The 17,034-nt window shown below is 36.6% G+C and overlaps 1 protein-coding gene across 1 annotated transcript; it reads right to left on the bottom strand.

Moving 5' to 3' along the window:
* Positions 1-13,650: 13,650 nt before the first annotated feature.
* On the bottom strand, positions 13,651-14,712 carry LOC128993033 (uncharacterized). Its single transcript, XM_054416786.1, has one exon. The coding sequence runs from the start codon at positions 14,710-14,712 to the stop codon at positions 13,651-13,653; it is 1,062 nt and encodes a 353-aa protein (XP_054272761.1).
* Positions 14,713-17,034: the final 2,322 nt, after the last annotated feature.

Genomic DNA, 17,034 nt, shown 5'->3' on the forward strand with positions numbered 1-17,034 from the left:
TGATTTTTGGACCTGAACACCTTTATTTCCGTATCTGCGGAATTGTTCCAAATCGAAGGCTTTTACGGATGTTTCTACTGTGTAATCCCACTGGCATTGACATGTTTGGTCATCGCATCTCCACTCCTGAGGACCTACAGACTTCTCATGCATTATTGGCTCGGAATTCTCCCGCAGGCTCTGGGAAATATGATACATCTACTGATGATTCTTTTCGATCCGGAGGAATTTCGCTCTATCCTGCATGATTTGAACCTTGTCGACGACCAACTCCGGGAAATGGGGGCTTTGATCCAATCTCCAAACCTGACCAAAACTATGGCTGTAATCATTCTCTCGCAGCTGTTCGCACTCTTAAGGAGTCTTACCTCGTTTAACATGTTGATCGGATACACAAATATGATCACTTTGTACCTGGTGTTCAACGCGGCTTGGAATCAACACCTGACGTTCGTTCAACTGATTCACAGTAGGTTCTCGGCATTGAACGATCAGCTGATCAGGATAGCAGCATCAGCTGATCAGACCTTGCTGCAGATTGTCGAGACCCGCCTGGACTCAGTGTTCCGCATCCACTCCACCCTCCACGTCATCGTGTCCAACGTCAACTCCCACTTTTGTGTCTTCAACCTCTTCTACGTCACTTCTTTGTTTTTCAACATGGTCTTTTTACTTTCTCCCCCTATACCATAGTATATGGAGAAAGTATTGTTTTCGTCAAAATTTTCGAGTTTGAGTTTTGAGTGGATATATTCGTTTTGGGTCCCCCTGGACCCAAAAAAGTGGTTTTCGAAGTGATGTCTGTGTGTGTGTGTGTGTGTGTCTGTGTGTCTGGATGTGTACAGAGCTAGAGACTACACCTGTGGTCCGATTTCGATGAAATTTGGTATGTAGGTTCTAATCTGTGGTATCTCCAGGCGTTTTTTTCATTTTTTTGAAATTTTGATTTTTAATGGGGATTTTCCCATAAAAACCCATAAAAAACCGGAAAAATCGGGTTTTCTCAAAAATGGCCCGAACGATTTTGATAAAAATTTAGTATGTTGTAGCCCTTTAGATTCTGAATAAAATAGTGCAAATCCCATATCTGTAAAAATTACGGTTCCAAAGTTATGGTCAAATATGTTATTTTCCCATAAAACCCCATAAAATAACGAAAAATAGGATTTTAGAAAAAAATACGGTTTTGATTTAACATAGTATGTTATAGTCCTTATAATTTTGATAGTTTTTTTTAAATAGGGATTTTCCCATAAAACCCCATAAAAACGGAAAAATAGGATTTTCCCAAAAATGGCCCTAACGATTTTGATAAAAATTTAGCATGTCATAGTCCTTTATATTCTGAACAAAATGGTACAAATCCCATTTCTGTAAAAATTACGGTTCAAAAGTTATTATAAATTATGTCATTTTCCCATAAAACCCCCATTAAACAACAGAAAAATCGGATTTTCCCAAAAATGGCCCAAACGATTTTGATAAAAATTTAACATATTATATTCCTTTAAGTTCTGAACAAAATTGTACAAATCCCATTTCCGTATATTTACTCTCACCCCTTACACATGATAAAGGTTGTTGACAAACTTATGGGAGAAAGTATGTGTCAGAATGCTGATACCGTTTATTTTCTTACGACACATTCGATATGATGATCCAAGAAAAATCATTGATCGATTATAAAATCTACATTACTCTTTACCTGTTGGTAAATCTTGTTTGTCAGTTTGTCACATGCCATCTGTGCGCCAACGAGGCCAACAGAACCGCGGAGATTGCCCATCACATTTTGCACAGAGACTCGCCCTATTCTCTCTGGGAAAAGATTGGGAACTATTCCCGTCTGACGATTGACAACCCAGTAAAGTTCACAGTCGGTGGAATCTTTACGTTCAACATGGAACTTTTGACGAAGATTGCAGCGATGACTTTCTCGTATTTGGTGATCGTATTTCAACTGAAGGACATTGATCTGTTTGTGCCTGTTTCGAAAAACAAAACCGCTGTCAACTCAACTGTTGGTTAATCTAGCAGCTCCAAGGCTATCATGAAAATAAAAACAATAGTAGTAATTGTGCACTGATGTGAAAGTATGAGTTCTGCGTCATTTAAATGTGCTGTTACAAGATCCAGTCTATGTTAAATAAATAATTTAGCTATGTAACTAATCCTCATTTCTCTTTGTCTAAGTGTTTCCATTCGTTTGTCAAACCTGCATAGCATTGAATGTAAAGTTTTTGTTATTTATGACCAAAGATGGTATCAGTTAAAGCAATTTGTAAAAAGGGTATGCTTCCAATACATGAAGAAGTTTACATAAAAGGTCCTATAAAACTCTCTTTTCCCAAACAAAAATCACAGAACCATCCCAATTCTTAAATAAATCCCAGTGTTAATATTTGTTTCTATTGATTGCAAACCTCTCAGAAGTACTGAAAAGATACTACTTAATGACATTAAAAACACACACACACAACAACATAAAAAAAAACATTAAACAGTAACACACAACAACACACACATAGTACAGTAACATTAAAAAGTTTTTACAATGTAATCAATACAAATTCAGGAAGAGGTGGTGTAACAGGTTTTCACTAAATTGTAGACTTGCAGTAACTGAGGCAACCCTCTGGATGTAATCATGTCTCAGAAGCAGTTTCGTGACCGTGAAACATGATAAACTCCCCCCTCCCCCCCATGATGGACACCAATTTTAAAGTGGGGAGGGAGGAGGGTGTCTTTTATGATGCCAAGTGAATGACGAGTGACCACTAGGGGTGTCGATCTTGTTACTGGAGGAAAAATGAATAATCATGATTGATCACATTGTAACACCAAATTCGTAAGAACGTCGACCATATTGGAGAAGATAATTATGATTTGCAAGTCTTGAGGGTATTCAATGTAATATTTTTCCTACAGTTACCTAACAATGTACATGTTCTCTCACTGATTTGAGAAAGCAAAGTGGCCAATTCTCACTCTAATTACTTTGTCTCACTCCAGATTTGCATCGTGAAGGCACGAAATAGTGAGCGCGTAACATGCAGTCAACGTCGTATGCGCGGGAAATACGTTGGCAGCACTGGCTGTAAATCAGCTGGTCAGCTGTTGTACTGTTGTATTTGTCACTTCGCATTAAATGTTATGTTAAAAGTTCACTTCTGTGTAAAAATAGGTTATGTTTCTTCACCAATTTATTTGTTTTATGGTAACTGTAGGAAAAGTATAATGTGCAACTCGAGTTCAAAGTACAATTGCCTCACTCGAGAAACCATTCCTCACTCGCCTACGGCTCGTGTTAAGGATTTCTCTCGAGTGAGTCAATTGCTCACTTTTCTCACTAGTTGCACAAATAACTAGTTCCTCCCACTAACTATAGCCAACTGTAGAGAAATATTAAAAAATTAAAAAATAAATATATATGTCCTATCAACCAACTGAACATCCACTAACTAAAACAACTTAAAAACAATCGTGAGCGATCATGACATAGGATAAAGCTTATTTGCTGACAAATTAATGCAAAAGTATTAATAACCATCGTATTTCAACAAAAATAAGTGCCTTACAAATTTCGTTTGGAAACTATAAATGATCTAGTAAAAGGGGATGTACAAACATGTTTAGGGAATCTGAATATCATTATAACGCAACTCTCTTTAGCTCTTTACGTTTTAGAATCAAGTTATTAATCAACATTCATTTTTAGTTTTGTTCGTGAAACATAAGATTTGACTTCAGATAAATTACTGTAAAAATGATAATTAAAAAAATTTTAATCCATTTTAAAATAAAATAATTTAGTTCCATTGAGCTACCGAAAAAATATGCTTCCTTAAAATTATCATCAAAGACTTGTACAGTATCGCAGTAAAAATATAAAATAGACCAGAAAACTCTGATATTATCACTCTACACTAGTAGTACGCTTATTCTGCGCGTAACGGGATGAGTGAACATGAGCGCAGTAATGAAAGAGTCCACCCACACCTAGCCTACTTACCGGTGTCACTGGTGACCACAATGTTATTTGTATGGACAAATCAACCAAATCTTAGTCAACAACAATCCTAACTTCTCATCCATTAATTAACCAAAGTCATTGGTAATATACGTAATGGATTTCCAACAGTTATCGATAGGAGGTAAATCCATCGTTCCTGTACAGCATGTCTTTTGATTAAATGAAGCCTATTTCCATATTAGTTATGAGGCCTATCATAAACAAAACTAAGCCAAACTGAACTAATCTAACTTAACCTAATTGCCAAAGCACGATGTAAGGAATCTCCTAAAAAATATCGTATGGCTTACAATGATGATTTAAAACAACGATATCGTAATTATCATCTAAATATTTTTAATCATCATCTAAAAATTATTAAAAATCCAATATATGTTTATCTAACTAATGAAGGGTCCCCACACTCCGGACTGCTCGCCTCAACTACTTCCATCACCACTTCCTACGTCGTGGACATGTTTCCCTCCCTTACCATAGCATTTTAGTATTGCAGGTACATTAACCTAAATGTCACAAAGGGTTCCCACACTCCCGACTGCTCACCTTGACTACTTCCATCACCACTTCCTACGTCGTGGACCTGTTTCCTTCCCTCCAATCCTCTAGCATTTTATTATTGCAGATCCATTAATCTAACTGTCATAAAGGGTTCCCACACTTCGGACTGCTCGCCTTGACTACTTCCATCACCACTTCATACGTCGTGGACATGTTTCCCTCCCTTCCTATGGCATTTTAGTATTGCAAGTACATTAACCTAACTGTCACAAAGGGTCCCCACACTCCGGATTGCTCGCCTTGACTACTTCCATCACCACTTCATACGTCGTGGACATGTTTCCCTCCCTTCCTATGGCATTTTAGTATTGCAGGTACATTAACCTAACTGTCACAAAGGGTCCCCACACTCCGGACAGCTCGCCTTGACTACTTCCATCACCTACTTCCTACGTCGTGGATATGTTTCCCTCCCTTCCTATGACATTTTAGTATTGCAGGTACATTAACCTAACTGTCACAAAGGGTCCCCACACTCCGGACTGCTCGCCTTGACTACTTCCATCACCACTTCCTACGTCGTGGACCTGTTCCCCTACCTTCCTTTAGCATTTTATTATTGCAGATACATTAATCTAACTGTCACAAAGGGTTCCCACACTCCGGACTGCTCGCCTTGACTACTTCCTTCACCACTTCCTACGTCGTGGACCTGTTTCCCTCCCTTCCTTTAGCATTTTATTATTGCAGATCCATTAATCTAACTGTCACAAATGGTTCCAACACTCCGGACTGCTCGCCTTGACTAATTCCTTCACCACTTCCTACGTCGTGGACCTGTTTCCCTCCCTTTCTATGGCATTTTAGTATTGCAGGTACATTAACCTAACTATCACAAAGGGTCCCCACACTCCGGACTGCTCGCCTTGACTACTTCCATCACCACTTCCTACGTCGTGGACATGTTTCCCTCTCTTCCTGTGACATTTTAGTATTGCAGGTACATTGACCTAACTGTCACAAAGGGTCCCAACACTCCGGACTGCTCGCCTTGACTACTTCCATCACCACTTCCTACGTCATGGACCTGTTTCCCTCCCTTCCTTTAGCATTTTATTATTGCAGATACATTAATCTAACTGTCACAAAGGGTTCCCACACTCCGGACTTCTCGCCTTGACTACTTCCATCACCACTTCCTACGTCGTGGACCTGTTTCCCTCCCTTCCTTTAGCATTTTATTATTGCAGATACATTAATCTAACTGTCACAAAGGGTTCCCACACTCCGGACTGCTCGCCTTGACTACTTCCTTCACCACTTCCTACGTCGTGGACCTGTTTCCCTCCCTTCCTTTAGCATTTTATTATTGCAGATACATTAATCTTAAGCTGCGCGCGCACTACGGCGGCACGGCACGGACGGGCGGGCGGCACGGCAATTTTTAAAAGTTAATAACATTGAATGTCATATGAGTGCGCCCACTACGGCGGTACGGCCGGCAACGGACGTTCGGCAGCTTCCGCCGTTTGTTAAAAAGTCCGGGAGACAGAACTCCAGGACATTTCCGAGCTGCCGTGACGCCCGTACCGCCCGTACCGACCGGGAGCACTGCACACCGACCGGGTGGGCGGCACGGGACATCCGCCATTTTCAACTGATCTCTGTCAAAGTAGTAGTGTTTTCGTGTGTTGTAAACATAGATGTTAGTAGGTTGATTTTTCTCGTTGAGAAATACCCGAAACTGTACAACATGCGACATCTGGAATATTTTAATAACGTCCGGCGTGACAATTTATGGGCAGAAATATGATCTATTATGAAACAATCAGGTAAGTTTTACACATAATCCTTCTACAAGATCAGGAAACAAGGTGTGGATCTCTCCAAAACTTAGTCTTTTCCTGTTTATGTGGTGTATCTAAAATCTTTGCTTGCGCCTTCTTGTCTCCTCTTCCTCTGCTAAAATTAAACCTACTATCACCACTTTATCTACATCCATCTTTACTCAGAATTTTTAGCTCGCAGACTGTCAACTGTCCTAAATTGCGGATGTGAGGATGTGCGGATGTCCCGTCCCGTCCGTCCGTGCCGTGCCGCCCTAGTGCGCGCACCCCCTCTTAAAAATGCCGTCCGTGCCGTACCGCCCGTCCGTGCCGTGCCGCCGTAGTGCGCGCGTAGCTTAACTGTCACAAAGGGTTCCCACACTCCGGACTGCTCGCCTTGACTACTTCCTTCACCACTTCCTACGTCGTGGACCTGTTTCCCTCTCTTCCTTTAACATTTTTTTATTACAGATCCATTAATCTAACTGTCACAACGGGTTCCCACACTCCCGAGTGCTCACCTTGACTACTTCCTTCACCACTTCCTACGTCGTTGATCTTCTTCCCTCCTTTAGCATTTTATTATTGCAGATCCATTAATCTAACTGTCACAAAGGGTTCCCACACTCCCGAGTGCTCACCTTGACTACTTCCTTCACCACTTCCTACGTCGTGGACCTGTTTCTCTCCCTTCCCATAGCATTTTTAGAATTGCAGATACATTATTCTAACTGTCACAAAGGCTTTCCACACTCCGGAGCGCTCGCCTCGACTACTGCCTTCACTACTTCCTACATCGTAGACCTGTTTCCCTCTCTTTCCATAGCATTTAAGTATTACAGATATATTAATTTAACAGTCACAAAATATTTCCACATTCCGCACTGCTCACCTTTCCGCTTCCTTTACCACTCTCTACGTCGTGGACCTGTTCCCCCCCCCCTTCGCATAGCAGTTTAGTATAACTAACATCTTTGAATATTTAATATTCAATGCCAACATTAAATTGAATAATGTAAAAAGCTGCTTTGTTCTAAATATATACATATATATTTTTAATTTAAAGGTGAATTTTAATACTGAATATAAACGGTATATAGCTGCCGATTAATATTGTAAAGTTTAATTTATTATTCAGAAAGTTGTGAAATGTAATTAATTTAAACAACATTATTCCGAAACCTGTGAAACTATAATGATATATATTCATAGACGTCAAACTGTTTACTCCATGAATGAAATAGCTTAGAGTAAAAGTCGTTCTCTCTGTCAAGTAGACAACAAAATTGTTGGTCGCAAAACGTAAACAAATAAGAAGAAGAAGAAGGTAATTCCTAATGTTATTCTTATGGGACAAATTTAAAAATGTTTTTAAAGGTAGTTATAATTACTACTGAACGGAATCGTCTAGAATTTTAATGAGGTCTTCCCACTGGTGTCATAATTATTTGTGCAAAATTTGAACGCTATAAGTGCAACGGTTCTTGAGTTTTTGGTGCGAACACACTCACAGACAACTTTTCTCCGACTCCGCTATACACGATACATAGATTCGTTCACTTCGTTCACTCATCTATTACACACTTACCCCTTTGTCCTTTAGGGTATAAAAATGGATGAAGTTTGACATTTTAAAAGTAGAACTGATATCAACTGAAGTATTCAATCTCAATCACGTGAATGTCAGAAAAAATTGCAAACGCAATGAAGCCCGTTTTCGGGAAAGTAATATTTTATCAGAAGAAGTCTACACCGTAGATGAAATTATATCATAAAATGTACCCACTAAAAATCCGAAGGATCCTAAATGTCTTTATCCCAGCCAATATCTAGAGGTCCACGTACGGGGATTTCCTGTGTATTAGCAGATAACAGAATCGGACGCAATACTCTGCTAAAGAAAATTTACCCTTAAAATACAACACTTGCACTGACCAAGTCTCGTAAAGTGTGCAGCCTCCCTCCTTTATTTCCGGACAAGCTTTTATATTTAATAACATCTTTCCTCCTTTTGCTTATTTCATTTCTGTACTTATTGACCAGCAGAGTTTGGTAAACTACTGATATTTTTGATCTGAGATGTTTTAAGGGACATTGTATCCATCTAAATGTTTTTCACGTGATTAGTGAACTTTATCTTGGTATTTCCTTTTCTCATCTACATGTAAGGAAAATATTGAAGAACTTTAGCGTAGTGTTTCATCATAGAACCTTATCAAAACCAAAAAAAGTGTTGAACGTCTATATCCCAGCTTCAACTCAACCCCTTCACAAAATTATGGTATGTTTATATACGACACAAATTGAGGGGTGAGTCCAATATCCTAATTAATCAACAAATCCCTACTCAATAGAAAACGTTTATAAAAAGAGTCAAAGAATTCGCCAATTTCTAATGTTGTTCATGTAGTATAAAAAAATCAATGGCAGACGTTGAATATATACATTCAACGTATAATGTGATTAAATAATATCCTTGATTAAGGTTCGTGCTCTTATGAATATTGTTTCGAAAAACTTGCATTTACTGTATCATAAATACATTGCAAGAAATATGCCGTTAATAGGTGCAAGGCTTGTGGGTTTCCAAAAGTCCATGTCTTTTAGAAATTTTTTGTAGATAGATGTAAATGTTTTTAATAGCTAAGATATTTTACTTAGTTTAGTAAACCAACCAGGTATGGTTAGTTTGTGATCTTTGGTGCGAATTGGTCCAACATTTCTAAAAACATCTCTAAATTTCCATCAGGCTCAATTAAAAACTAGATTACTTATAAATGCAAATAAGGAAACAGGAATTAAATAAACTAGTTATTCTTACAACCGAGGCTTCTGAAGTTAATATTATTCATTAAATATAATTATATATTATATTTAAAATAGACAACTTAGTTAAATTAGTTGGATGGTAAAGATTACTACTGCAGGTTATTTCTAACAAAATAATTTATTTGAAGATAGCAAACCTAAACACAACACTAACCTCAGTACCCTTCTTTGGTGACCTTTTTGAATTTCAGAACTGTTTTGTTTTCACGAATAGTCAATGTAAGCGTTAGCTCATTCTCCCCAAACTCGAAACCTGCCTCGAATGTAATATTGTTCGGAAACGTCATACGAGAGACCAGCACGTTTTCGTTTACTTCAAGATCAGTAGTTATTGTGCGAGCTATCTCTATTTTGCCTAAGGGAGGCAGAAGGGTTTTGTCAGTCGAAGTCTTCAAAAATCTGCAAAAAGGTCCTGTGACGCAGTAGTAAAAGTTGATTCCAAGTTTTCCATCTCTGTTGGACAGCCATAATACCTTCGTTCTCGTAATGTATTTCTGCAGGCTCCACCTGTTGTAGAAACTGTTCATTGTCATGACCAATTCGTACTCCATGACGAACCCCGAGTGGTAGTATTTCGCGTCCAGAAAAGGTTTGAGTTTTGGCGCCTCCGATTCAATTACAACTGAGGTGACCGTCGGAACCACGATCGCCAACAGGAGGACGCTCAGCATGGAACCGTCTTTTTTCATTTTGAAATTAATAGAAAGATCCGAAAACAACTGAAAACTTACTTGCGGCTGACAAAATGTTTCAAATGAAACACTGGTAACGATCGAACTGATACTGAAACTGTTTTCGCAAAGGTGTAAAAGTAGGTTTAGATATTACACTATTTTGCATGTCAACTATGTCTAAAATTAATGAGGTTTTGGTGTAATTTGTGTCATTTTCGTGAAGATTAATTCGTTTTTCGTTCGGAGCTCGATAAACAGCAATTAGACAAGTGTTTTTTAAACGGTAAGCCGTGGTACATATCTACAAAATGCTCGAGTTAGGAGTTAAAAATATTTCACTATGGTTAGAATATACAATATCGAATAAAATATACAATCAAGTGGACCCTAACGTAAGAATATTAGTGTATGAAAATCGTTATCATTAACGATTTTCGTTAATTTTGTTAACTATATTATTACGCACGTTTACGTACGTTTGGGAATTATTTTTTAGATAATATAAACTCATCACCCAAAATTAAATTTATAAGTTGTTCATAAACCAAACGGTTCCTGAACATATTCGGTATGGTGGGATTCCAAAATCTGTTTACAGTTTTGCTTAGTGATTTTATATGTTTCTCGTAAAAAAAAAAAAAAAAAAAAAAAAACAGTTTAATCTTGTGTCAATAATTGCCTAATATATGGGTTCAATAGGATAAAAAGAAGGTACAATATGTGGGGAGAACGAAAAATATATCATTACAAGAGGTTCTACCCGCGAATTCACGGGTGAACAGAAGCCACCATTAAATTAATTTAATCTAGGTTTGACTTTATATTTCATTTAAAGGGCCCAATTTCGAGAAATTGTCATCTGAAAGGATGTTAAAAGCAGTGGAACCTTCATACCTTACGTCCTAAGGTTGGCCGAGGTTGTACCTGAACACACAGCTCTCTTTCACGATGTCTACTTTACTTTAATACTTTTCTTTGAAATTGCGACCTGTTAAAGATCGGTGACAACCTCTTGGAACAAAGAACATACATGGTTTGTTAATCTCATATTTATCGTGTTTCGAACACCTTTAATCACTCACTTGTATTTAACGGCTAGAAATAACTTCACTGTCCATTCACCGCACTTCTTTTAAGAACATAAAAGTAAATAATAAAATAAGTAAACAAAAATGTAAACAAACAAACTATATTGTCAATTGCATTGGCCAGCTGTTGTTCACTAAATTAATCGAATAATAACTTCCAAAACATAAGAGGCGTAGCCCTTTGGAAATCAGCCTGTGGGGCAGAGCCCTTAGGGAGTTGGTCCATATAAATACTTTTCGGCAAATCTACACACTCTAAGCTTCATTTTGATATGCCATATGTCTATATTTTTATTTGGTAAATGGCCTTAACCGTTTACATAAAATTTGATTGTATTACTTTAATAATATAATAGATATTGGGTTGCCTATTTTCTTTACTTTGAACAAGAATTTGCATCTTTGAACACCATATGGCAATTCTAATGACAGAATTGTATTTTAAATCAAATACAATCAACAGGGTATTATCAAAATTGTCTGGACACATTTTGTGGAGTTGTTCCTTGGGACAAACATAAAATGCCATATGTATGGGTCTAGAGTGCATAGATTTCTGTCTGTCGGTTTATTAATGATTTTTAAAAATTACTTCATATCTAGGCCATTTTTAAAGATAGAAACTTTAATTGGTATAAAAGTGTAGTTTAGAAGATAAAATTAGTTAAAAATACCCCCGCCGCAGCAAACCTGCAGACTAAGCGAATTTCCATTTGACTGATTGGATTTACACTGAAATGTCTACTTAAAAATATAACATTTATTCCCGATTTAAATAGAATTAGTTTAACAAGTACTTAGGTTTGCTGCATCAGGGAGGGTAAAACAGTTTTTTTTTTTGTAAAATGTTAATAGTTAGTAAGAAATAAAAACATTTTCCAAATTTGATCAAAATATGTCCATAAACAAGCAAACTACAACAGTTTACTCATTCTCCATAAGAATAACATGGGAATTTTAAATTTACAATTTTTTGGAATTTTCTCCGTAACCATTAGGCGCATAATAACGCTTCAATATACTAAATTATTTGTTTTTTGAAGCTCTACAAAATGGTTTGGAAATAAATTGCTAAATTTTATGTTTTTTGGGTCAAAAATGGGAAAAACCTATTTTTACCCCATAAAACCCCCCGTAAACACCCGTTCCCATGGTCCGATCATGCTGGATCGCGAACTCGTTTGAATAAACGTAGGTTTACACGTTTGTACCAAATTTCATCAAAATCGGATCATTTTTGCTCGAGTTATCGTGCTGACGGACACACACACACACACATATTATATATATATATATATATATATATATATATATATATATGAATTTGAACGGATGGTGTTTTTGGCCTCTAGGGACCTCAAAACGAAAAAAAAAATCGGTCCCGCGTCCAGGTCTTACCATGAGTACTACGGTAATAGCTTATTCCCTATATGGGAAATTCGCTAAAAATCCAATTAATGTTTGTTTGTATGTATGTTATGTATGTATATAAGTCTAGAAATATATTTTTATTGTTATGAATTTGTTAGTAAGATTATATCTTAGATCTTATACTGTATAGTACCTTGGACGATTATATGAATAAACCTAACCGTTACAAAACTGCTTGGAAATAATTGTATCCACATCAAAACTATAAAAAAACTGCAGCGTTTGGCTAAAAAATAAATCTCGCCAATTGTTAATAGTTGCTTTTCCAACAACGTTTGAAGCGAGGTGGGGGAGCGAACTGGTCTAGTGGTTAGAGTGCGGGACTTCGGTACAAGAGGAGTAAGGTTCAAATCCCACCAAATCACCAATGGATTTTATCTAAGTGATAATGCCGCAACCCCTAGGTCTAGCCTGAAGTAATGTGAAAAACAATCCCAGGCTCGTGCCTAGTGTCCTAGGACAAAAAAACACGTTTGAAGAACACATCTAAGAAACATTTTGCCATACCACTGAGGTATCAACAAATTTTACTTAAATACTTAAACTTAACAGTTACATCATCCTGACTTCCTGCTTAGACCCATTTGGATTTAATTTGTTAATTGCATTTGTTTCGAATGACTTCTACATGAAGCAGGAACTCTCAATTGCTTCTCAGCGCTGTCAGCAGGTATCGTCTGCTCCACTTTGCAAATTAACTTAGAACCGAAACTTCATCAAAATCTTTTACAGGGGAAAAATCGAAACTTGTAGTGTGTAAACTTGTTCTTTCATTATCTATCATTATTTAAAAAAACTCTAGCATGTATAATTAAATACCTATAAAATTAACATAACAATAATTACCCATATAATATAAGTAATATATTAACTTCTCTAAGACCAAGTGAAGAATATACAAGTAATAAAGGAGAATATACGTTCCCACCAAATTAATGTACAAAATAGTTTATATATACTTTGTTTATTCATTTATTTACTTATATCAACAGATACAATTACAAATGTTACATGCATAATAATTGACAAGAGTAGAATGATGAAAGTTAGACGTGATTTCTACTGGTCTTATAAAGCTGTGACAACGTGGGATAATAATATAACTAAACATATAGCTAACAGTTTTGATCGAAACCACACAGAATATTTTGACATGACAAACATGTCATGAATTTAAAATATAATTTTCACAGCTAAGTAATGGTAGACCATCATAGCTGTTAATACCCTTTTGATTTTGACTTCATCATGATTTTTTCATGTTCCATTGCTTAGTTGCCAGTTGCATTTACACTGGTTGACATAGGCACAAACAGATCAACGTCCTTCAGTTGAAAGATGATCACCAAATACGAGAAAGACATCGCTGCAATCTTCGTCAAAAGTTCCATGTTGAACGTAAAGATTCCACCAACTGTGAACTTAACCGGGTTGTCAATCGTCAGACGGGAATAGTTCCCGATCTTTTCCCAGAGAGAATAGGGCGAGTCTCTGTGCAAAATGTGATGGGCAATCTCCGCGGTTCTGTTGGCCTCGTTGGCGCACAGATGGCATGTGACAATCTGACAAACAAGATTTACTGACAAGTATACAATAACTTTTAATTCCATATCGACCACCGCTTTGTCATTGATCATCTGATCAAGTGTCTTGTACGAATAAAAGACCACCTCAAAAAAACAGAAGGTGACGTAGAAGAGGTTGAAGACACAAAAGTGAGAGTTGACGTTGGACACGATGACGTGGAGCGTGGAGTGGATGCGGAACACTGAGTCCAGGCGGGTCTCGACAATCTGCAGCAAGGTCTGATCAGCTGATGCTGCTATCCTGGTCAGCTGATCGTTCAATGCCGAGAACCTACTGTGAATCAGTTGAGCGAATGTCAGGTGTTGGTTCCAAGCCGCGTTGATTATCACGAACATAGTGATCATATTTGGATAATCAGCCAACATGTCAGCCAACAAGGTAAGACTCTTTAAGAGTGCGAACAACTGCGAGAGAATGATTACAGCCATAGTTTTGGTCAGGTTTGGAGATTGAATCAGAGCACCCATTTCCCGGAGTTGGTCGTCGACAAGATTCAAATCATGCAGGATAGAGCGAAATTCTTCCGGATCGAAAAGAATCATCAGTAGATGTATCATATTTCCCAGAGCCTGCGGGAGAACTCCGAGCCAATAATGCATGAGAAGTCCGTAGTCTCTCAGGAGTGGAGATGCGATGACCAAACATGTCAATGCCAGTGGGATTACACAGTAGAAACATCTGTAAAAGCCTTCGATTGGAACAATCCCGCAGATACGGAAATAAAGGTTTTCTGGGCCAAATATCATTGTGGGGGTTTTCAGTAAAACCCGTGTTGAACAATCGCTAAGAACTCCTACTGAAGAAATACAATAGAACTCATATTAGCAATTCAATTTATTTGAGATATTTGAATATGTCTTCTTCAAGATATGATGTAAAGTTACATGTGACAGCTTATGGAATTCCAACGTATTTGATCATGTTGAATTTAATAATTGATATTAAAAATTACGACCAATTTACTACAAAGAAGTAATATTATTAATACAAGTAACATTTTGTTGATAAGTATGGCTGTATATCTAACAATCAGGAAAGGTTGCATGTGTTATAAATAATGTACGATGTATTAAATCGATAGCTTTTACTAATATTGCAATACTCTATTACCATTAAAATGATAACATAACAAATAACGTGATGGACCACTGTTTAAGCAAAAGAAAAAATTTTATAAACTCTCCCATTGATGTCACTTGTTATATCCTATGGATTAAAAGATCTAATCGACGTAAAAATTAGACTTTACATTCTACACGGTTTTGAGAGGAAGAAGGAGGAGAGATTGTATAGTATTGAAATTAATTTCAAAGCTTTAAATAGTCTCTGTATATTGGTACAGATTGTGTTAGTTATTTTTTTGTTAGGTGGGTTATCAACAATTTTTTTTTAAAACTGTTGATCATCATTTTTATTGTTTTAAATTATTTAGGGCTACTTAAAACTTTGAAATAAACCTTAAAACTTTAAGTTAAAATTTTTGAAAATGTGAAAATATATCTAACCTTAGCATACGTAAGAGTCACTAAATTTGTATTACTCATGTTTAATGTGAATGTGATAATGTAAGCTTTTTAAAAATTAAACTGACAAACCTTAAACTTTTTAAGTAACCATTTTTTATATTTACACATTGATTCCTCTGTAATTTTGACGCACAAAATATTTGGGGCAAAATATAAATAATTAGAAGTATTCTTCTTGTTATCATTAAAGCTCAAACATAACATAATTAACTCGACAAGACTACGATCATTTCCTTTTGGGGGAGTTAAACAATTGGATAAAACAAGATTTAGACAAGATGAGTGGTCCATAGGGGCCGAGACTTCGTCTAATTGTACATTCTTTGTCTCTTGGGAGCCAAAATCGAATACTCCTTTATGGTTAATGTTTTATTAGGCTTATTTATACAGCAGGTACAAGTTGTTATTTCAGTCCAAAGGAAAACGAAATATTATATAATGCGAGTACTGGTAGGAACTAAATTGTTGCCATTACTGATTTAAATCAACCGCATTTAATAATAAAAATTTATATTTTTCAGTTGATATAGTTGTGCAATCACAGTTTTTTTGTGCAGTTGCAGTATTTTAATGAACAATAGAATTATTGTATTACCTTTTGAAGCAACAATAATTGTTTCATTACAAGCCAAAAGATGTTATGCGCTATAGATATGTATTGTTGTATTAATATACACCAGCTATTTGTAAATGTTTACCGTTGATGTTTTTATTAAACCTAGAGAATAATCAATGGAATTCTCATTGTAGCTCTCTCATATCCATGCAATTACAATTACGGTCAATACTTAATGCTCAGTAACCAAAATAAAATATTTCTTTAATGAACCAAGTGTGATTTTACTTTAAAAGTAGAATTAAAATGTTTTGACTTTATAGCCTGTGCTCAAATTGGCTCAAAAAACTTGACAAGTTGTTCTTTAAATTATCATTATCATTAGTAATTGGGATGGTGAAGCCACATTGGTGCGTATTTTAACCCAAATATGAGTGAAGAATGAGTGTAGAATGGAGTAAGATGATCTGTCCAATGGTCCAATTATCAGGGTACAACTTGATCCGGTTTAAAACCAACAAAAGCTACTGACTTTTCTCATAATCGAACCGGTGACCTTTTGACTGTCTGGCGAGCACTTACCACTCGGCTACCCAGCCAAATAAAGGATGTATAAACATTTCTCAAATATCATACTAAATAGGTTGATCATACATCATAAATAAATTTAGTGCTGCTTTTCTGTATGCACGGAAAAGTGATACAAAAACAGGAAAATACATAAGAGAAAATATAAGTACATAATAATATTTTATGTAATAAAAAGCTATTCTGGAAATAAAAGAGAAGAGGCTAACGGTCAGGGAACGGCTCGCCAGAGAGTGTTGTAATTTGCTAAATTTCCTCGCTCTGACATTGCATCCGATTTTGCTATCTGCAAATATAACAGAAACACCGTAAGTGAACTACAATCTCATTTTGAGCCAACCGGGGGAAACTCAACCTTGTTACTAATTTTGTGAAACACAGTTTTGTCTGAGCGGATT

Source organism: Macrosteles quadrilineatus, unplaced genomic scaffold, assembly GCF_028750875.1.
Source record: "Macrosteles quadrilineatus isolate MER2022 unplaced genomic scaffold, UCM_ALF_1.0 Scaffold_4__1_contigs__length_99947679, whole genome shotgun sequence".
Classification (NCBI taxonomy): Eukaryota; Metazoa; Arthropoda; class Insecta; order Hemiptera; family Cicadellidae; genus Macrosteles; species Macrosteles quadrilineatus.

What these genes read in the sequence shown, in the direction of transcription:
- LOC128993033 (XM_054416786.1), bottom strand. Translation starts at nt 14,712, where the DNA reads ATGATATTTGGCCCAGAAAACCTTTATTTCCGTATCTGCGGGATTGTT.